Source organism: Amblyomma maculatum, chromosome 2 (genome assembly GCF_055883805.1).
Source record: "Amblyomma maculatum isolate TAMU_Amacu chromosome 2, ASM5588380v1, whole genome shotgun sequence".
In the NCBI taxonomy this organism is placed as follows: Eukaryota; Metazoa; Arthropoda; class Arachnida; order Ixodida; family Ixodidae; genus Amblyomma; species Amblyomma maculatum.
In genome coordinates, this window is record NC_139345.1 from 119,186,033 (window position 1) to 119,207,983 (window position 21,951).

The 21,951-nt window shown below is 42.1% G+C and overlaps 2 protein-coding genes across 3 annotated transcripts in view; one reads left to right on the plus strand and one right to left on the minus strand.

The window, feature by feature from the left end:
- Positions 1-186: 186 nt before the first annotated feature.
- Taf11 (TATA-box binding protein associated factor 11) lies at positions 187-12,707 on the plus strand. Of its 2 annotated transcripts, XR_014705111.1 has the most exons (5): positions 187-446; positions 727-1,093; positions 4,228-4,503; positions 7,486-7,563; positions 12,017-12,707. XR_014705111.1 is itself a non-coding variant. In XM_084595194.1 (4 exons), exons 1-4 carry the CDS (start codon positions 419-421, stop codon positions 7,487-7,489), a joined length of 675 nt encoding a protein of 224 aa, XP_084451320.1. In that variant the 5' UTR covers positions 187-418; the 3' UTR covers positions 7,490-8,109. The 2 variants fall into 2 exon arrangements, 1 of the variants encoding a protein (XP_084451320.1); XM_084595194.1 differs by lacking the exon at positions 12,017-12,707 and having other exon boundaries at positions 7,486-8,109.
- LOC146199696 (neprilysin-1-like) overlaps positions 8,657-21,951 on the minus strand; it is a 68,216-nt gene continuing 54,921 nt past the window's right edge. The window contains exons 9-21 of the mRNA XM_084595193.1: positions 20,363-20,514; positions 19,688-19,907; positions 16,705-16,803; positions 15,868-15,945; positions 15,647-15,753; positions 15,403-15,467; positions 13,309-13,360; positions 13,004-13,071; positions 10,053-10,171; positions 9,645-9,710; positions 9,465-9,560; positions 9,323-9,381; positions 8,657-8,783 (exon numbers count right to left, since the gene is read on the minus strand). Of these exons, the coding sequence (XP_084451319.1) occupies positions 8,678-8,783; positions 9,323-9,381; positions 9,465-9,560; positions 9,645-9,710; positions 10,053-10,171; positions 13,004-13,071; positions 13,309-13,360; positions 15,403-15,467; positions 15,647-15,753; positions 15,868-15,945; positions 16,705-16,803; positions 19,688-19,907; positions 20,363-20,514 (1,287 nt within the window). The 3' untranslated portion in view covers positions 8,657-8,677. The remainder of the gene's footprint in view (positions 8,784-9,322; positions 9,382-9,464; positions 9,561-9,644; positions 9,711-10,052; positions 10,172-13,003; positions 13,072-13,308; positions 13,361-15,402; positions 15,468-15,646; positions 15,754-15,867; positions 15,946-16,704; positions 16,804-19,687; positions 19,908-20,362; positions 20,515-21,951) is intronic.

A 21,951-nucleotide genomic window follows, 5' to 3' on the forward strand; every position in this document is an offset into this window, starting at 1 on the left:
AACAAGTGAAACAAGTACGGAATGAAATTGCAGACTCTATAGTTCATTGCATAATATATTAAAGACACATAATAAAATTTTACTAGTATTGGGCAAGTAATGCTGCGTTTGCAACAACAATGTTTTTTTTTTATGCGTGAGAATTCAACGCAAGCACTAAATACATTTGTCCAGCTAGTCCAACTTCAAGCCATAGTTACTCTATGTTCAAGCAACTAATAACTCTATGCGACCAAGCGCATTGAAACAACATGGCGCTGTTTTGTTTTCGACAGGTGTTCGGCTGCTCGTAGCTGTTCGCATTCCGCGGTATAATTAATCTGCATTATATTCACAAAGGATGGATTCGAAATAGAAAGGCATATCTAGACGTCGATTTCCAGCCTTTAGTTGTTTGAGAGCCGCAGTCCACTACACCATGTCAGCGTTTACTGAAGACGGTGCAGGTGAATACTCATTTCATTTGAAATTGCCGACTTCTTGGTCACCTGATAATATTGTATCTCTGCCACCGTTTTCATTCTATCTGATAGTATGGTTCGATGTTTTCGACCAGTTTTGCAGAGCCTGCGACTCGATTCTTGAGTAAAAAACAGCGCGATGGGAGATCATTAAGTGCTAATTGTACAGATCTTCCCTGGTCGCAACGTAAAATATCCTCTCTTCCATGCTGATTCCATGAAATCTCTTATCCTCACAGCGTTATTTTTGTCATCTCTGCGCCAGGTGACTCGACTCAATTGAAAAGTGACGAGGATGCCAAAGACAGCGCAGCGAGCGCTGACGACCATGAACCTGAGCATGAACACGAAAATGACGCTGAACATGACCGTGATCAGGATAATGACCCGGACCAAGACCAAGATGAACCAAAGGCACCAGACTCTCCGGACAACGAGATTACGCTTCAAATGCTGGAAGAATCCGTAAGCCACACACCGGGCCCAAGTTTCTCTGCACGGAGATGCGATGGAGCTGTCGGTGGCTCAGACAGTCAGCCGGCGCCCAACAAGACGCGAGAGCAAATAGAGGAAGAAGAGCGCGAGAAGATGCAAGTCCTCGTCTCCAATTTCTCCGAATCACAGTTAAACAGGTAACCAGTGCCACCGTCAGGCAGGCAGCCATACTTGTATTGAAATAGGTAATGGCAAACTTTAGATGTAGCGCGAAATGTGTTGTTCAGAGAAGCACGATTGGCTTTTTATTATGCGTCTTGTCCAGTGCTTTGGCTATAAATACTTTACCGCTGTCACACGGGCATTTCGAAGGCTTTCAAACCGACTATCTATCGACTCGAAGGCCTTCGAAAACTGCCACACGGGCGTTTTCAATGGCCATTGAGTCGATAGTATATCGAGTCAACGGAATAGCTCAGAACTCTATCGAGATCTCGAAGGCCTTCGAACGTCGCGCAAGGTTGCTAGCGTTGACCCGAGGAGCATCACGCACACACGTGCTTAGCGCGTTTAGAATACAAAAACGTGAACAAGCGTTATTATTTTATATCTTTAATTTACGCGGTAAAATATTGTCACGACTCAAGCCACAGGGAGCCGTGAATGTACACGTAGACGAGGACCCGAGAAAAGGTCGGCTTCTAGTTCCGATCACAGAGTCTAGCACCAGCGCGCCTCTCGAGCCAACCGCCACTTCGTCGTCGTCGGCACGTAGGGCGCATTATTTATGTACTCTTTACCACTGTGACATGCGCCGCCGAAAAAAGCAAACACAATGAAAAGCACAGCCGTATGAACGCCAACGGGATGAAAAACAAAAACAAAGTTGTCCTTGAATAACAACTAAACACCTACAGTTACTAAGAAAAAGGTTACAGTTATATTTTATTTTGCATTTCTAGAGAGATTTTAGTTCTTCAAGCAAAACCGAAAGCTATGATAGTGACGCCACAAACTTTTGACGCCAAACACCAAAACTATTTCAATAGCCTTCGAGTTTTGCCGTGTGGCAGCGGCACAACTCCTTCGAGTTCGATCGCAATTGAAAATCTCGAAGGCTATCGACTTAGTCGCCTTTGAAAATGACAGTGTGACTGGAGTATAAGGCGCTGGACAGAATAATAATACATTTCAGGCACTGTGGTTGCAAGTTGTATTGTGTTTGGGATATGCCAGTCACCTCAAGTGATGGATGTTTAATTCAGTACCTTTTTTTTTTTTTTTATCATACTTGCCGGCCAATTTTTGTCACCATTTTCTTTAGTTCGTGGCGATTTATTTTGGTCATTGTTTACTCATAAGCCATGTGAAAAGAAGGTGACATTATCAATTTTGGAACTTCTTGTTGCATTTAAAATTTGTACAGGTATACCAATTTCAGGACCTCTTCTATACACCATGGTTTACCATGTAGTATTTGAGTTTTTAAGTTGATACTATCAGTGTGTTTTCTCCAGAGAATGACAAAGGTAGCCTTGCTGTGTAATGAATTTTGTGCCAGTATTGATGTGATGTGGTGGGTGTGCGCAGCTTCAACAATGCTGGCTGCAGGTGGTGGTAAACTGATTATACACAGTGCACTGCCTTCTGCTGTTCTCCATGTCAACCAACACAGCTGCCACTGAGGCTTGATTGAACATTCTTTATCGCGGTTTGTCATACTGACAAAGGCAGCCCTGAAAAAACTGATTTTGACAACATGGTAAGGTTGGTTAGTTTTGTGTATGAGGAGGGAACTTTTTTAGCAAGGAAAACTTAGTTGTTGCTTGATGTATGCTGTGGTAGTTGACGAAAGGGGCTACTACTGCCATTGTTCTTATGTTCAATGAAAGCAGTTTGAGACCTTTGGAGATGCGATGATTTGAAAGTTTCAACTTTATCTCGAAAATACACAGAGTAATGTAAATATATTTCATATTACAGAAAGAGGTCCCAGAGTATGGATACTATAGGGGGACCTCCTAAGGCGTGCAAATTAATAACATTTGTTAGCAACAACAATAACAAGCTAGACAGCAACAAGGTTAAATGAATACTATGTTATTTGGTCAAAATCAAAACATAATAAGAATAACAAAGATGAAAGAAAATTTCAAATTAAGGTCAGATGCAAAGAACTAAATATATACATATTAAGTTGTTTGAAACATTTTTTTATGGACATGCTTAACCTGCATAGCATTCTGATGACATGTTTGAAGTAGCCATTGTTGCATAGAATACTTCTTAGGGGATATGACCTATTTTTCTTTATTATTTTTTTTTTTTGAAGTCAAAGTTTATTAGTTCAGACATTTCTACCAAATACATGAGCAGAATTTCATCAGCAGATGAAATTTTTGTCGCATGGTCATGTACTTAGTACGAACACTTAGTACTTCCATTTGCACTGTGAAAGCTACTTGAAACTTTTAACGTTGAAGTGCCGTCTGTCTGGCAACTATGTATCATGCCTCTCATGCCTACACCACAGAATATTCTCTGACTCGGTTTTCTCAATTCTAAATTATGGCACCAACAGCGACACCTGTTTGAATGAATGAGCTGTATATGCTATCGTGTACAAAACGTAAGTTTAGAAACGCCAAAAATATGAGTAGAGAAAATTAAAATAAAATGGAGTATGCAGTGTAAATTGGTAAATTGCTTTTCATTTATCTTTTTACTGTGGGCCATGCTTTATGTTGAAACTAAATTGTGCTTAACATTTATGTCTATCATGTTTCTAGATGAAATGCAGGTTTTATTGGAGTTGGTTCTTGGGGTCAGTATTTTCAATGTGTTTGAAGTTTTATTTACCTTTGTGCCTGTATTAACGCTGAAAATAGTGGCTTAGCGTTAAATGCGTCCATATGCTATCAGCTAAAACTGTATATTGTTATACTGAACATTGAAATATTTGAAACAGTGGTAGCTTGTTTGCACAAAAATAGATGGACACATAGGAGAGGGCTGTTGCTAATTAATAAGAAAGATGAAAAGAAAGTGCAAATAAAGTTCTCTTCTGAGTTATTCCTTGTAGGTGACTTATTGCTCGGTTGTATAAAACGGGAGCAGTTTGTTTTCATTTATGGCATCACTTGTAATAATTTGTTCAGAACCTTTTCAGTGTTATATTTTTGGGCTGTGGCACTGAGTTGAGGAGCCTAGGTTTGATTGCCGCCAGGGGGGGCTGTGCTTTGGTGGAGGTGTCCCTCATAGCCTGCATCACTTTGCGACATAAAAGCCTATAAATAAAACCATAAACTGTACTTTCTGTGCTCTCACACAGATACGAGATGTATCGGCGCTCTGCATTTCCAAAGGCAGCAGTCAAGCGGCTCGTGCAATCCATCACAGGTTGCTCGGTGTCGCAGAATGTGGTCATTGCCGTGTCTGGCATTGCCAAAGTGTTCGTTGGTGAAGTGGTGGAAGAGGCGCTGGACGTCCTTGAGAAGCAAGGCGAGACTGGGCCCTTGCAGCCCAAGCACTTGCGTGAAGCGGTCCGTCGTCTCAGGGCCCGCGGCTTCATCCCCAACGGTCGCAAGCGCCCTACCTGTTTCCTCAGGTATCTGTGCTGAAGAGTGCTGTGTGCCCTCCTCCTGTTCTGTGTGACAGTCTTTTTTCACCTTTCTACCTTCCAAGTTGCTGCGTTTGGTCTGCTCATTACCAGTGAACTTATTGGAAGCTCATATCGGAACTTACTGGAAGTGTCACAGAATTGAGGTGCACGCATCTTCAGGTGCTCTGGGAAAATGGGCACTTTCTCTTTCTGCTGCTTCATGTGTGTACTAGTTATTTCCTGCTGTGTAATCTCTTCTTTGAGCTTGTACAACTAACTACTGTTCTGCTCTGGTTACCTTACCCATTGCTTCCTTATTCATGCCTTTGTAACATGAATGCACGAAGGGGATGGCGAAGTGGTGCAATATTCTTAACACTCATTCCTTGGCTCTGTTCTTCACCATTTGCCACTGTGTTCCTTTGTACACTGTTCTTTCTTTTCTGACACTTCTCTGTTCATGTTTGCCTCTTCTTCTCACTGTCATGTGCACACTTGTTAATGCCGCACTTAGTTCCACAGGGTCATCAGTCTCTGAAACCTTGTGGTTTGGAGGAGCTTTGCATGACAGTGTACTCAGGGCGGCGGACACATTTAGAAGCTTCAAAAGGTATGTGCATGCAGCGTACGGGGCTCTTCGAAGCATTTATGAGCTGCTGAACCCTTTCAGGTGCAAGGTGAAACACAAGGTCTCCATGTACTGCACAATGTCAGTGCACGTTAGAAAACCCCAAGAGGTCGAAATTATCCGGAGCCCTCCACTGTGGCATTCCTTACAGTCCGAGTTGTTTCTGTATGCTACATCCCGTAAACTCAACCAAACTCCTTGGTGCCAATTTTGTTTCTAGCGAAAAGAAATATTTTTTCTACCTAAATAGTATATTCAGGTCTTGAAAAAGATAATCTACTAGTTAAAGCAGCAGCGATGAATTTTTTTTTTCAGTCATTTTGAAAATTTTGTAGAAGAGCATCACAACTTATAAATATTAGAACATCAAAATACTGTAACTTATCATGTAAATACCTGAAAGGTAGTGGAAATAATTTATCTTTTGAAGACAGACATGCTTGCAACTGTGAAAAGGAGTTTTAGGTTACAACTTGTGGTGAGATATGTCTGCACAAAAAAGACTGACAACATGCGTGGCCGTTCACTGTTTAGCGAACTATTTTGTGCTGTCTTCACTATATGGCATAGCAAACCAAATTATTTGAAAAGCACATATTTCAAAACTCACCTGAAGCAAAGAAATCTATGCTAGATGCGGCAGACTCTCTGAAAGGGATGCGAGTTAGCTTTGTATGTACTTCTGTACACTGCGAGTTAAAGCAAGGCTTTGCTTTCTAAAAACCATGTTTCCAGAGTACTGCATTACAGCTCTGAAAAAGCAAATTTTGTTTATTCCCAATGTGGCGTGCAAGTTGTGCGTTAAATCTATATGCATATATTGCTAGAACTTTCTTTTTGTCTCGGGTTTGTTTAATTCTCTGCGAAAATAGTTTTTCTTTGTTATTCTGTGGCTGTAGGAGTTTCACAAAGATCGATTACCACCTGACGTCATGCATGGGGTTTGGGCAGGTGCTGTGGATGGCACTTTTGTTGAGTTTAAAGTGGCAAAAGCGAGAGCCAATTCGCCTCCTGTCATTTAGGTTGCTTTTAGAAATATTGCACGTCTGTTTGAACCTGCTTAAAGTAGTTCTTAAACTTTTTTTACTTGTTTATGTGACTGCACATTTGTAAACATGTGTACCATTAAATGTACTTTGGCAGTATTTCCTGCAAGGAGCTTTTAGTGCAGTGTTCATGTCTTAGTCACATTTAAAAGCTAACAGCAATGCTGTTCTTTGCAGAGTAGTTTCTTAGCTCGTTTGGCAACACTGTCTTCAGTGTATTATTTCCTTCGCTTTGTCCTTTGCTTGCTGCACACACTTAGTTAACGTCACAGATCTCAAAGGTGGTTAATAATGATGTGGAATTTTACGTTGACATGATTCCTTATTGACAGGTAGTTATTTCCTCCTCTACTGAATGCTGTTTCATTTCCTGAGCAACTTTTTCTTTTTATGTGTTACTTCAGCGTGTTCTTGGACTACTTAGTGTACTCTCTCAAGTGCTGTCTCACCTTCCTAGGTTGAGCTGTATATTTTATGACATTATGCATCTATTAATGTGAGCACATATTTAAGACCACTTGTGCTGAAAATGTCAAAATAATGAAATTTTAGAAAATGCAGGGAAATATACAGTTTGAGACTGCTGTGAAGCAGTTACCTAAAAACACCTTTGTTCTTTTGTTGAAGGGTGCATGGTTGCCCAGCAAAAGCGATAGGAACTTTTACTTCAAAGATTCTTGGAAATTAAGGTGGCCATGCAAGGCTTTCGAAGCCCAAAAAAGGCTGCATGGGCTTCAAGACGAGGCCAGTGAAATCCCATCCCGAGTGAAAAAATCTAAAAACTGATAGAAAATCTACCCCCTGATTGCTCTTGAAAACACACTGAAAAATTAAGTTTGCATTTCTTTACTTTTTGAAGACATGTTCGTTTTCCCTCTTTAAGGAAGAATATCGAACAACAGAAAGTGTCTGTGATTTTTTGGTAGGTGAAACAGAAGTCTATCACTGCTTACTAGCGAAGCAATTGCCAATGAGGAAACAAATTTATTCACTAAAAGAAGTAATAGAATACTTTTCTTCAAACTTTCACTATCGGCACCTTTCGCTCAGCATTTGGTATAGCATGTTCTTCAACTTTACTGTCTTTACACCACACCCTGTAGAATTGCTGCAGTTCCTTACAGGTATAGCTCCTTAATTTCAATTAAACACCTTTTCTGTAAATGTTCTTGAGGTGTGTTGTGTGTGTCAGGAGTATAGGCCAAGTGAGGAGTTATTGTGAACACTTTTCACCTTCTTTTTTTTTTCAAGAAATTTTCGCACTACATTGCAGTAAGTTTTATCTAAATGCTTCATTATCTTCTTCTCTGTCAGGTGACATCGTCGAAGTCAGGAGCGGAATCATGGCGATAACACGCCCACTCATTGTTTCTGCGTGTACAAAGACCACAGGTGTGAACTCTTGTATTGTTCTTTTTATTCATCTCAGCTTTGCACATTTCCTCAGTATCATTTTCATTACCGGGAAAGGTTCATGAGTTGTGAAAAATGGAAATGAGTTATAGTTAAATAAAAGAATGTGGCATGACCATGAATGAAATGCAGTGCGAGTGATTCCTACCCACTATATACAAAAACTTCTTTGAACAAGACTACATATGGGATGTGTTCTTGCAAGCATCATGCGCTTATATGCAAGTCATAATAACTGTCTGAACACAGCATTTGAGTAGAATTTTTCCATATGTGATAGCATTACAAAGTACTGCTTCATCACTTATCAATGTGAAATGTAAATTGAACTTGCAAATAGGGATGAGCACTTGTTCTCTAAGTGCCTGGCAAATGGAATGGCTGTAGCATTGTTGTACCTGCGTGTTAAAATGATAGTTTACACTAGTTTGCTTCCAAGATTCTTATTGCCTTCCAAGATTTTTTTTTTTTTTTTTTTTGCTTTTGCTTTTGCTTGACACCTAGAGTTTATTTAAAGGGGCCCTGCAATACCTAAGACCACACAGCAGACAACTAACTATTGCATTCAAAAGTTGGCAAGCCCTCCCTTGCTGGCAAGATTTTTCTAACTCTCAAGACATATCTGGGATGTCAGAGGAGAAATGGATCAGATTTTTTTCCACTTCATGCATCTGCTAATGGGAGAATTCCCATGCATATTGGCAATTGGGTCAAGCCAGGGAAAGAGTACTGGCAAAAGAGCACACAAAGAGCAATGGTGAGAGATACAAAGACACTGCAATTCAAGTTTAGAATGGAGATAAATCAGATTCTATGTGACACATTAGATAAATTTTTGCTGGAGGATATTTGCCGGAGGCATACCTTAACATTACTGAATAGTGCTGCAGGGCCCCTTTAAGGCTTGCTTCCCTGAATGGTGTTTAAGAACTTTTGTCAAAGAATGCTGTGTTGATCCAAAATTGGGATATGGATGTTGTGTACAAGTAAGTTCATCTACAAGTCGTTGTGTATGTTTTACAGATGTAAATGCTGAGGTAGTTGCATATTTCGAGTGCCAAACTCCTAATAATAGGATTAGCACTCAGGGCATTCATACATTCCATACGGCAGACTTGTTTGTTGGGTTCATGTTGCTTCCTGAGGGACACTGGAAGGTCTCCGCAAACTCATCCAAGTTCATAAGTGGTCCATTCACTCTGTAAAGTAGTAAAGCAGTGCCTCATAAAACACACTGCTCCATCTCTCCTTTATGTTCATTGGTTGTTGCTGTATAGTAACATCATGTGCGTTCAGATTGTAAGCTGGTATCGTAACAGCATGGAAGGAAGTGCTAATTAGTTTCATGGAACCAAAATGCTATACTTAATTGTGACCTGCTGCTTCGAGAACATTAATAAAAATAAACCAAGAAGAAAAAAAAAGTGAATAAAGTTATCTGTAGCATTAGGAATCTTCACCTTGTAGGTGTGATACATGCATTACTCACGCTAATCAGTCTTACCATATTTCCTTTCTTTTAGCTTTAATCATAAGAAAACTTCTAGAGCTGCTATCATCTTGACACTTGTGCGTATAAAAAAAAAATGTGGTCGATTCAGAAGTGGCTTGAGTGGTTTTCTTGAGCTTTGCCTAAGATTTTGTGCCGTCAGACACCAACAATGTGTGTCAATCAAGCCTTCCTTTTCTGGGCATATATATGCAACTACACGAAGATTGTAAAGAGGGTTTTGTTTACCTTGCATGGTTGGGGCTGTAAATTGAGCTCGTGTCATACTGATTGTTGTTGCACCATATCTGTATTGCAAGGAAGTGCTGGTTTAGATGCTGTGGCACATACATTAAAAAGAATACATATTTGTACAATTTAAGGCACGTACCGAAGCAAATGAAAGGAAGTACAGCTGGTCATTTGTGTAGGTCTCGAATCCTGGCAGGACAGGTGCTTTTGTCGAACCCTGCTCTTGCTGGTAGCACTAAGAAAAAAGAAGATATTATGGTTAGAAGGTGTCTGCTTGGCAAAACGATGTTAATTTTTTTCTCGTATCTTAGTTTCTCACCTTAAAAGAAAATCGAGCAGCTGATGTATCTGCCAGGTTCTCATTTCTTGTGTGGCTGCCATTGACCTGCATAACAAGGCCGAAAAAGAAGAATGCTAATGTATGTAAAAATTTATTGTTTTTATGGGGCAAGAAGAGAAGAATAGGTAGGAGTAGCCAAAGCAGCCAGTCATAGTGCAGTGATAAAATTAATACAACCATAGTCAAACCCATGATGATAAACTCGAACCATTTGCTTTACGTATCCAGACACTTGTCACCTTGAAATGTAATATGCATCAATTGGCTTGCTGGTTGAATGAAGGAATATGAAAGGATGTGTGTTTTGCTTCATACAGTTGCTCGTGTTTCATTCTAACCTAGTAGAAAACTAGAACAGCGAAGTGCTGTAGTGTACAACCACAATACCTGAAATTTATTTGCGTAGAAGTCGATGAGGAGTTGCATGCGATGATTGAATTCTTTCCTTGTGTCCGGTGACCACGGGTCACTTGTAAAGTCAACCCCATTTTCATCAATAGTGATGCCTGGCAAAAGAGAGAAAGAAAAAAAAAGTGCAATGATATTGCAGGCTGCTTGTATATTCACTGACTTGCCACTTTATTACTGACCTTTATTGCTTAAAAACACACACTGAAGGTTCCTAAAGCACTCTTTACAAAAGCTGTCTTTTTCTGTGTGCTCAAAGACATGGGGCGCGCCTAGCTAAAATTGAATGCAATGCTATTGGCAAAGTACAGGCAACTCTGTGAAGTTCGTTGAACTTTCTGATGCAACATTCAGTCTCCCGAGCAGAGCGTACGAATCGATGTAGCTACTTCAAGATGTGCACCTGTCCCCAGTCGAAGCGATTATCAATTGGTGGAACCGCAGACGCACGACAGAGGCTCAGTGGCTGCTCTATTGTTGCCGGCAGCACCCTACGCTGTAGAGCGCTCATTACGTCCCTGTCTTGCCTTCCTACCTTAGATGTCATTTCAGGGGGCAGCTTTGTACAGTGTTCACAGTGTTGAAGGTCATTTCTGTGGCCAGTGGATGTTTTGTATGCCTTCTCATTTCCCTATGTGTGCGTCATTCACCCTGTTTATGTGCGTAGCTTATTGTCAGGAAGCAGGTGCACGGTGGCTGATCGGTACCTGATGCAGCGCTTGAGCTTCGGGTGCTCAGAAGAGGCACCTGGTTAAGCTGGAGTTGTCACCCCTCAATGACAGCTTTATTTTTTTCTTTTATGAAGAACCTTAGGCGATTGTTCCCGTGGCATACGTTTGTCTTGTATGCACGTGTGTGGAAAAAGAAACATAGGAGAAAGCAGAGGTTCGGAGTGCAGTAACTTCAGTATTGTTTGTATGTCTGCTTGGGACTTCTCCTTTCGCAAGTATTTAACTAATTAAAAATCCTTTCTCCAGTCTTTGGTTAGCTGATAAAAGCTATTTTCCTTTTCCTGGCCATCGATTGGTGAGAAGTGTTGCCATATTGCTTATTGGTTGCTGTCCCCGCTAAGGGTGGAGACAGAGGGCACTCTGGGTTAAACCAGGGCTGATTTCGTCTAATCAACGGTTCAGTCATGCAAGTAGTTTTCTCCTTGCTTGTTTTTTATTATTTTATTTATGTGTTAATTAAATAGTTAACCTTTCTTTCTTGCCATTGAGTAATGTGAATGTTTGAGAGTCCGAACCATCAATCCATCAAGAACCCCCGATTTCATCATCAGCAAGTGTTTCCTCACATTGCCACATGAAGGGAAACTCAGCTAACATTCATAATATTTGGCTGATCACAAGGCACTGTGTTTCATCTCTTTTTCTGCCTCATTTTGATGACATGCTTCTTTGTGGATATATCACCATGTGCTCGGAAACTGGCCAGTGACGGCCTTTTACTTTTACTGGTGCAGCATAGGCAGTCTTGTTGTGAGAAGGGCTTTGACAGATGAGAAGAGGTTTAAAGAAATGCACAAAAGGGGATGACAGGAATGTGTAGAGCATCTTGGTGTATTTTCTGCCGGTGGATATTGGCAAAGGTCAGCATGTCCCTCTGTGTCTAATTTTAATAACCTAAGGCTTAGCTTTAATGAAAATTTAATCTCCATACCGTCTTAATTCTGTGTTTATTCAACATCATTCGTTTCCGAGTTCATTTAGTCATTTTTAGTGCGTGGTACCATTGGGTGAGTGGTAATAAGGACAATCAGATAATTATGAAAATACCTGAAAAGTATGAATCCTCCCCAGGAGTAATTATTTATTTATTTAATTATTTATTTATCCTCAAGGCCCAAGGGAATTACAGAGGGGAGTGGGGGTGAACTAAAGAAAGTAAAACACAATACACCAAAAAAAGTAATAACACAAAACTAAATGGTCATTATACAGTAAATGATAACGACTGTGCAACAAGATATAAAGATACAAAACCAGCAGCAACACAACCAGGCAGTGGATGGTGAACAAGCAAAAGCACGAAAAACGACAGCAAAAGTATGTTAAACATTGGAGCAAAAAAGGTTAGTAACAGCTGTACGAAAAACAATGGCATCTTTAATTTCAGCAATGACACGAGGAAGGCGATTCCAACTGTTAGAAGTGTTTGGAATGAAGGAGTCATGGCAGCATTTGGTGCAACATAATGGAATTCCTACTTTGTGATGGTGATCAATGCGTGATGAAGTGTAGGACGGTAGTGTTAGAAGTTTTTGTCTGAGATATGTATTATAGTGAGAAATCTTATGAAACAAACATAGCCGAAATACTTTTCTGCGTTCGGTTAGAAGAGGCAATGACAGGGATGATTTCATGGCAGTCATGCTAGAAGTGCGATAATAGTTAGACAATATAAAGCGAGATGCGAGATTCTACACACTTTCTAGTTCAGTAATGAGTGAAACGACGCCTGGGTCCCAGACAGAAGCTGCATACTCCAGTTTTGGACGAACCAAAGTTTTGTAAAGGAGAAGTTTTAGTGTACTGCCTTATCACAGGAATGTATGTAAATTAACATAAAAATTTAGCATGCGAATGAAATATGACTAAGCTAGTGCATTATTGACTTGAACAGGGCTGACATATGTGCGTGCATTCTGCACTTGTTTGCGTGTTAGTCTTTCTGCTTCTGTTATATGTGTTACCTCTATTTTTGTATCCCTCGGCCTTTGTTGCTTTGTGGAAAGGAAGGTATATTTAAAGGCATTATGACTTTCTCATTTGCACTGTTTCCTCTTTGTTCTTATTTCCACCGCAAGTTCACCAATATGGAGCTGGTGAACAAACATGTGCGTAACTTTGCATGAGGCGGTTAACAGGGAAGTACCTAGTAAGCATGCGAGATTGGCAAGCAAATCGGAACTGATTAGCTGCATTTACCTCTGTCGTCGAAGGCGTGGATTATTTCATGGCCAGCGACGAATCCCACTGTGCCGTAGTTCACATACCTGTGACACAAACAGTGAGGACAAAGTTTGATAAGAGGTGGAGTTTCAATACAAGATAACTTGGCAAGCGCTGGCTGTTTTAGTGACACAACCTTCAAAAGATGAGGACAACACTGACAGCATGTGACCGTGACCATGTGTTCGCAAAGTGATTGCACAAAAACCTCTAGCCTAGTTGAAAACTGTCGTTATGAGAGTGGTGGTTTGAATGCAAAGACCTTGTGGCAGTAAACTTACAGCGGGACATCAAGGTATGAGAACGGCTCGAGAAGCATCCCAGCGTATACCTCTGCAAGAAAAGAATGAGCAGTTTTACTTCTGATTCATTACATGTTAGAGGAATTGTGCACATGTCCTGTGTGAGTTAATGTTTGAACTGCTATAGTTTTGTAAGCATTGGAAGAGCTCTGTCGGTAGTATGCAGATCTTACACTTGAAGTGCTGTATGCTGGCAAGGGCTTAAAGGAGGGAAGATCTAAGGCATGTACTTGGGCCTGCCTGGTTCTTCAAGTGTGTAATTTGCCAGATTGGTTGCGCTGGGCTAGTTTTATGTAGAAGAATGCCTGTACTACAGTCGAACACCATGAGAGTAAACTCTGATATAGTAAAGTAAAGCTTAAATCTCTTATTCGTCTTCCATAGACTGTACATATTTTTTTGTGTATAGTGAAGACAATTTCAATATAAACTGTTTATGAGAAAGTGGGCTTGGTCGCGGTGGCGTATGTTCTACGAAATGACATAACAGCATGTGCAACCTAATATCGTAAGGTAAATTTTCCTTTCTTCAGAGAAAAATAATGATACAAAAGGTTTCTTTTTTTTTTTTTTTTTCCGTTAATGGCTTTACCGCGAGGCTCATCGGCTTTGAAGAGAAGCCAGCTTTACGAATGCCTTTGAGCCTTACGGCAAAGCATGTGGCGTGTAGGAAAAGGAAAAAAAAAAGTAAAGCTGGAACATGGAAAGAAGGTGGCGCAGTTCGTTGAGGAAGTAAAATAGAGTAAATACGCAGTGATAAGTAGGGAAGGGAAGAAACGGCCGAAAGTTTGCTGCACTAGGCAGCTCACAGCACGAGGCAGTGGTGGCAAGAAGTGGAGGCGCGGTTTTGCAATGCTAGACTGTGTCACGCACGTTTCATGACTGTTGCCTTTTAAACGACAGACAGTGGAGGACGACACGGTGTTCATTCATATCTTTGTTTTTGACATGAAATCAAACTCTCATTGTATTTGTAGTCATGTTGCATTCAGGCTGAAGCAATACTTCCACGAGATCTAAACATAAAATCTGATGACTGGAAAGAAAATTCTATAAAGAGACGATAAGGGAAGGATGGAGGGTATTTCAGAGTGTTTCTTTTATAAACCAACAAGACTTGTTTAGTAGTAGCCATTTGATTACCAGATGTTCAAGGCTGTGCCATCAAAACTTCCCTACAGTGAAGTTTTTTGACAGTCTGAGCGACTATAGAGGGGTTCTGCTGTATCTCACAGAAAGTCACTGGAGGCTCACCAAGGGTGTTTTATATAATGCATTAAAAAAGGGAAGTGCTATGGAAAAATGGAGCTGAGCGAATGTTATGGGAGATTTGACCAGTAGCAAATATTTTCTTATTTTGGTAGCACTGAAGTGCCATTATGTGTTGTCCAGCTGGTATAGTTCTAGTGAAAGCTGCAACGAGCATTCATAGACCAGCATTTCCTGTTTACATGTTCAAGCACTCTGTGATTTGTAACTGCTTTAGTTGTTGCGCATTATTTTACCAATCATGTGCATGAAGCAGTCACACTTTTCATTGACAAGATGCCCTGACGCTTGGGCTGCCCATTTGCTGACACCAGTACCAGCAAGGTGGGAAAGCACATTTGCTGCTACACAAAAGAAGTTGCAGGCAGGTGAATGATGACATTCACCTGCCTCTTTCTCTGCAATGCTTCCTTAAATGGAGCACCCTTTATAAGGCTAAGTGCTGAAAACAATGTCTAATTTTAGCACTGCCTTCAGTACTCGTATGTAGCTGTTAGGCATGGTGACAAACACTGAATTTAGGTGCAGCTGTTACCATGTCTAACGTCCGCTTTTGCGCATCTTTTTTGTGTGTAGTAAGGACATCTGAACGATATGAACCGGATGGTTTCTCAATGATTTCATAATGTCCTTTTTGCATGTGAATCGGAGCTGAATAATTCTAGTCACTGCCACCCACAAAAGCTTGGTTTTAATTCTCTTTGATACCCCCTTTGCCCTTATTAAAAAAATATATATTTTGGTTCGTGCTAGCTCAGGTCATGCAAGCTTATGTGTTGAGGTCAACATGTTTGCTCTACTTACTGACATTGATGTCTCGAATATGATAGGCAGCGTTGACTGTTTCAGCATTTATGTCTTCCCATATTCTGAACAAAGAAAGACAATAAGCACATGTGAGGGCATCATTAACCATGCAAGGTCACTTGAAATAACTAAGCTGTAATAGGCAGGCAGCCTCCTAGACTAAAACGTTTACCGAGACAGTAACTGAGCACTAAATATGAAAAGGTTGATATTGCAGACTAGAAGCTTTAACATTACTCACTCTGGTTTTCTGTGCAAGAACAGCTCTCTGACTTGCTGGTTGTATCTGTGTACTCGATGGTACACCAGTCTCTCAAGGAACGGACCAGTTTTATTTGGAGCTTTGTCCTGCAAGAAAAAGTGTGTTGCAGTCATTTAGAGCTGCAGGGAGTGGTAGCATTTAACTAATGATGGTGACTGTTATGTTCCGAAAATTTGTTTCATGCTTGTGGGTATACATACCATTTTGTAGAAGTTGTAAATGTTTGTCTCGTTCAAGAGCCAATCAGTGTAGCCTACCATGGCATGGACCTTGATGAGCTGGACAAAGTAAAAGTGTGAGTGTTAGTGCCACGCTTCTACATTGTATCATACCTGCATGCAGATGCAGAGTGTGCCGAGCTGGTGAGCTGGAAATGAGCTCTTCCAGGCTAGCAAGTAAACGAACAAAAGTAATAGGACGCAAGAAGCCTCAATTTAGCAAGACGTATGCTGTACACTGGATACTAAATACAACTTTACTAAGACTCTTTAAATTGTTCCAACTTGCCACGCAGGGTAGCTTTGTTTAGTGGAAAATAATGGAACAGTAAAGGTAGCAAACTTCGGTAGACATAAGCAGCTACATGTCTTGTTGTGCCGATATCATTCTACCTGAATTAAGTGGCTTTATGTACCTTTTCTCGGGACTGTTGAAAACCGGTTCTACTGCTGTTCCGCCGTGCTAGTGTAATGTGCGCCTTTCATTCTAATGGACAATACAGGAGCACCCAAGGAGCTCTTGTTGCAAGGGTCTATAAGTTGCAACCATTTTCAAGTCTCTCTTTTCGCTTCATACTCATTTCCTACTGGTTTTTGTACTCTGTCATGTAGGGCTTCACTTTCTGGTGTAGGATATGCTCCAGGCATAATATCTCTATGTGTGCATAGCATGCATTCATGCTAAGAGTCTAGATACTGAACTAAGCTGCATGTGTTCACAGTAGCATGACCGAATATTTCAACACGTCTCACTTGATTCAAAAGCATCTGCATGCTACAGTTGAAGGCCCATGTCTTGTTTTAAGAATGTTCACACACCTTTCTTTCGAGAAGAGATCTTGTTGCATTGTCTATCCAGGTTGCTGACCTTAGCGTGGCGTTGAATTGGGCTTTTACCTGATCCAACATGTGGACTGCCTGAAGAAAGTGAAAAAAAAAAAAAAAGTACGGAAAGACATAAATCAGAAAAGATACTAAAAAAAAAAGAAAGGAGGTAGGCAAGCAAAACAATACATGCTTCTTGTCAGGAAGAGGTGTGAATGATAGCTTTACAGCACCCACACCGATGCCTGCGTGGGCAACGTGTGCTTTCTTTTCACGGCAATGAGGTCAACATCAGAGTCTTTCGGTTAAGTCATACTATAGTGCTATTGACCATGAGAAAGTCTTTCACATAACTTCCACTCTAAAAAAAAAAATCCAAAACGAAGCCCACCTATGGGAGATGAAAAGCAACTGCCTAACTTAGCCGCATATTGCAAATACAGTAAAACATTGTTGATACGATAAAGAAAAAAATGCAGGAAAACCTTATTATCCGGGAAAACGTATGATGCGAATTGCCCGATTTTGAAAGATGCAAAGTGGTTTAGTGTTGACACTTTCACTGCAAAAAGTGTAGATCCCGGCCGCGGCAGTCTCTTTTCGATGGAGGTGAGAAGCAAGGCGCCCGTGTGCTGCGCGATGTCAGCGCACGTTAGAAAACCCCTGGTTGTCGAAGTTTCCGGAGTCCTCCACTACGGCGTCTCTCATAGTCTGAGTCGCTCTGGGACGTTAAATTACATAAACCATAAAAGTCTAGGTTAGCATTTCCTGATATTAACTATGTGCAGTTCCTTTTTTAGAGAATTCAGCCCTTGTTTGCGTTATTCTAAGCGCGGAAGAAATTTAGTAACAAATCCGACTCGCAGATCGTAGATGGCAATGGTTGCTTCCAGGTACTTCGCCCCCTTGCACCAGTGACATGTGGAGAAGTGATCGCGATGGCATATAGTCGCCGCGTTTTTGCTTATGTTGCGTACCCTAGACCCGGATCTCGTACGTAAGCGAATAGTTGTAGTTATCAAGTGGTTAACCCATATGCCCCCTAAGGCACGGCTAAAAGCAGTTTTTCCTCTTGTAGTCATGTCTCCGCGTGAACGGGCGCCTGGTGTATTGCCTCGTTGTCATTCTTTGATGCTTCGCCCCTGCACGTAGACACTGCAGGAAAGCAATCGCGATGGGTGAGCGCCGTTGTTAATTTGTTCATGTTGCGAGCCCCCAGGTTCTACTACTCGCACGTTAGCACAGGTTCAGTTGATCGCCAAAGCATTATATGACTTTTTATCGAAATTTTCAATGTATTAACCGGGAAGTCGTGTTTTCCGAAAACGTATTAACCGAGATAAAAACAGTATCTGTGTGGGAGATCATTTTACTGCCTGCGATTTAGAGTGCATGAAACGGGCAATCGTATGAACCGAAAACGCATCAACGAGGTTCTACTGTATTCTGCATTAAAACTTGACTTCGTATTCAAGTCAGCCCTCATATTTTTTTAATCGGCTGGTCTACGTTGGTTAGTCTCGTCAGTGAAATGCTGGCCGCACTCTGAGTTCGGCATTCGGGTGGTGTTCGTCAAGAGCCCCCTCAATCATACAGGTTACGTTGCAGGTTGCCCATTTTTTCTTGTTAATTTTCGCTAGAATGTCAGTAACTTGAGTTATTTCTCTGACCCACTCTGCACGCTTCCTATCTCTTAATGTTACCCCTACCATTTTTCGTTCTATAGCCCTCTGAGTTGTCCTCAGCTTAAGTAGAGCCCTCTTGGTTAGCCTCCACATTTCAGCCCCATAGGCGAGTTACTACACAAAAAAGGTAAGGACAACATCAATCGCTACATTTTTATCATCACAACCATGAATGGTGAAATACACTCAGCGAGCGTTTAAAAAAAAAAATGCGAGAGCATTTCTTGTCGCATGAATGGCGCCACGAGAGTGTCGGCAGTGTGTGTGGTTGGAGCTTGTCAGCACAGCGTGTCCGCATGACTAAACAAGGTGCATGCATGGTTCGAATCCAAAAGAAGAAGGTGATGGATGAGAGTTCCTCGCTCGCGTCGCAGCAATTGCATGGAGTCAAGAGCTCGAGCCCCTCGAACGCGTCACAGTTGCCATTTCGAATCCAAAAGAAGAAGGTGATGGATGAGAGTTCCTCGCTCGCGTCGCAGCAATTGCATGGAGTCAAGAGCTCGAGCCCCTCGAACGCGTCACAGTTGCCATGACAACTGTGACGCCAGACGTTGTCGAGCCAACTGAGCGGCGCTGCGCAAGCGAGTTTTCGCCTTCATACACGTAGGCGGTCCCATTTGCCTCGATTTGTGTGTGTGTGTGTGTGTGTGTGTGTGTGTGTGTGTGTGTGTGTGTGTGTGTGTGTGTGTGTGTGTGTGTGTGTGTGTGTGTGTGTGTGTGTGTGTGTGTGTGTGTGTGTGTGTGTGTGTGTGTGTGTGTGTGTGTGTGTGTGTGTGTGTGTGTGTGTGTGTGTGTGTGTGTGTGTGTGTGTGTGTGTGTGTGTGTGTGTGTGTGTGTGTGTGTGTGTGTGTGTGTGTGAGAGAGAGAGAGAGAGAGAGAGAGAGAGAGAGATATGGATGAAATAACAGCTGAATTGTCAGCATGAGAGTTAGCACAGCAAATAAATTGGCATGAAAGAGACTGTATCCCTCATCATGATCGTGCGAAAATAAAAGAAAGACGATTTCACAGTCATGTTGCAAGAAATGCTGTTGTAGTTATCTTCATTACCTAGCTATTATAGACACCTCCTTTCAACCCCCTCCCTCTTAGCGCTTTGTAGCCAGTGCGGCCCTACAGCACCCCCAGTGACGTCACTGGCCAGAGAATCAGTTTTCGCTGAGAGCTAGTTGACCCTTTGGCTGCCCGAGAAACATTACGGACGGCTGCATCTCTAAATAAACATTCATGCGTGAGGCATCGTTCGTGCATTCTCAGTCGTAGTCGAGCGTAGATAAAACGTACTCACTCACCAGTTTCCTCTGGCTTTCGAACTTGTGCTGGTTGGTGCGGAAGTAATGGTGGTAGCCGACGAGCCTCAGCGTCTCCACCAGCTCCCTGCACTTGGCAGTGCGGTTGAAGCGCACTCCGAACTGGCCCGTGTAATTGTAGTACGCCTCCCGAATCTCGGGTCGAGGCGAGAAGTAGACACTGTTGATCAGAAACTTGTAGCCGATGTAGTTCGCCACCGCCCTGCGCAGCCGGTCGGTGCGTGACATGAAAACATGCATGTGCAACACATTCTACACAGCGGTGTCCATGCGTAAAGTGTGTGCGCAGTGACATCACAATCAAGTATGCTGTAGACATCACGCTCAAGTATACGCAGTGTAATCACTACGTAGCGGGAAGTTATCACGGTCACCTCTGCGCTGAGCAATTTTAGATGCAATCAAGCGCTTTACAGAATTGTGAGAATAAATGGAGTGTTAAGAGTGGCTGCTCAGAGAAACGCTATTGGGGGGCGGCGGATAGAATTCTTATAGTGTAATGAGATGAGGAGATAACATCACCGGGCACAGCAGGAGGGAATTCGAGGCTAGCGGGGAAGCATTGTACCGGCAACCGATTCACATTTGGCTGATGATGGCGACTATGATGGCGATCATAACGGCATGATATGTGATCATAGGGATCGCGGGGCTCACTTTATTTGCCGACAGTTGCCGATGAACCTGGCCAGCGCCTTTAGTGCCTTCAGATTGAGGACGACCACGATGTCTTTCTCGCCGACCTCCTGCGACGTCACTTCCTTCAGAGCGGGCGACGTCAGATTGCGGATGTACCGGAGCCAATTAATCTGGACAACACGCACGTTGGAAATACACACACATGCAGGTGAGGAGCTGGAAAGAAAATCGGAGAGGGCGAGTGCTCAAAACAGCAGGGCCCACTGGTATGACAGGGTGTTTTGGGATGAAGTAAGGGATTTAATTTTATTGAACTGCTACACGCCCAGGTGGATTATAACAAAACTGATTAAAATGCTATTCACCATGTATCCGTTTTCTGGGCTGGTTGTGAAAACCGCCGGTTTTGAACAAGAATACGTAACCAAAAGGCGACAAGCTTATTTTGTGTATAACACCAAGCCGCTTCACGTATCGCGCTTTTCGACAATAATCCATGAAAGTCCCGGTAGCTGACAAAAGATAGTTGCACCATTAGCAATCGCATTATCCAAAACGTGTAAAAGCTTGGCCTGAAAACAGCAAAAATATTAACTCCCGATTATACATAAGAAAAGAGCCAACAGGCACCTACACAACAGAAAGCCCAGGGTATGTTTTTTAATGTGAAGTATAAATTAATGTACAGAGAATTCTAGTAAGTAGAAAAAAAAAATCCCACATCCCGTCGGTGGGATCAAAACTCGTGTAACGAAGCCCTCCATTAATTGTGGCTCCTTTAGTTAGCTAATGCGACGTGGCTGTAGGTGCGCTGGGACATTCACTTTGCCTTTGTATATCTTCGTTAATCTTGGTGATTGTGCTACCGGGGTTAAACCGATGGTTAACTTTAAGGGGTTAAATTTTCTTGATGCGTATGGAGTGCGCAACCTTTCGACTCCGTTTAAATAGTAATGAGGTGCTTGTTAAGGGCTTTCGTTATGCCCGTGTTTTTCTTCCACGCCCGCCGCTATGGAGGAAGGTGGCGCTGACGAACACTCTCGAGTAGGGAGTCTACGTGTAGGTTTTCTATACTCTCAAGGATAGGTATCACGCAACGTTGACATCCAAGAAAGTGGAAGATTGAACAGCCGTCGCTGTAGCTCAGTGGGTATAGCAGCGGATGCTAAATTCAGAAGCCCTGGGCTCGGACCTAACCGGGAGCTTCTAAGCAATTATCTCCATGATTAATTATTACTTCACATATTCATCAACACTAAAAAAATATGGGCACACTTAATCTCCGCCTTTAAGAGTATGGCGTTGCAGCGTACGCTACCGCGTCATACCTTCCAGGTCTTCTGTATTCTCATCTCTCCCTCACAAAACTAAAAGGAATTTTCCTCTCTATATTTTGCATCTATCAACCGTAGGAGGGGGCTCTTCTCTTGGTTAACCCAGAGGGGTTAATTAACGGGGTTAATTAGCTTGTTGCTTCGGTGCTTCATTCCTAGACAAGACGGCTTTTCCCCTCGCGAGACAGTGAAAACTAATTGGTGAGCAAACACTTCATTTTTTACCGCGGTTTCGGCTTTCGGACCCATTACGCAAGAGGATTACATACAAAC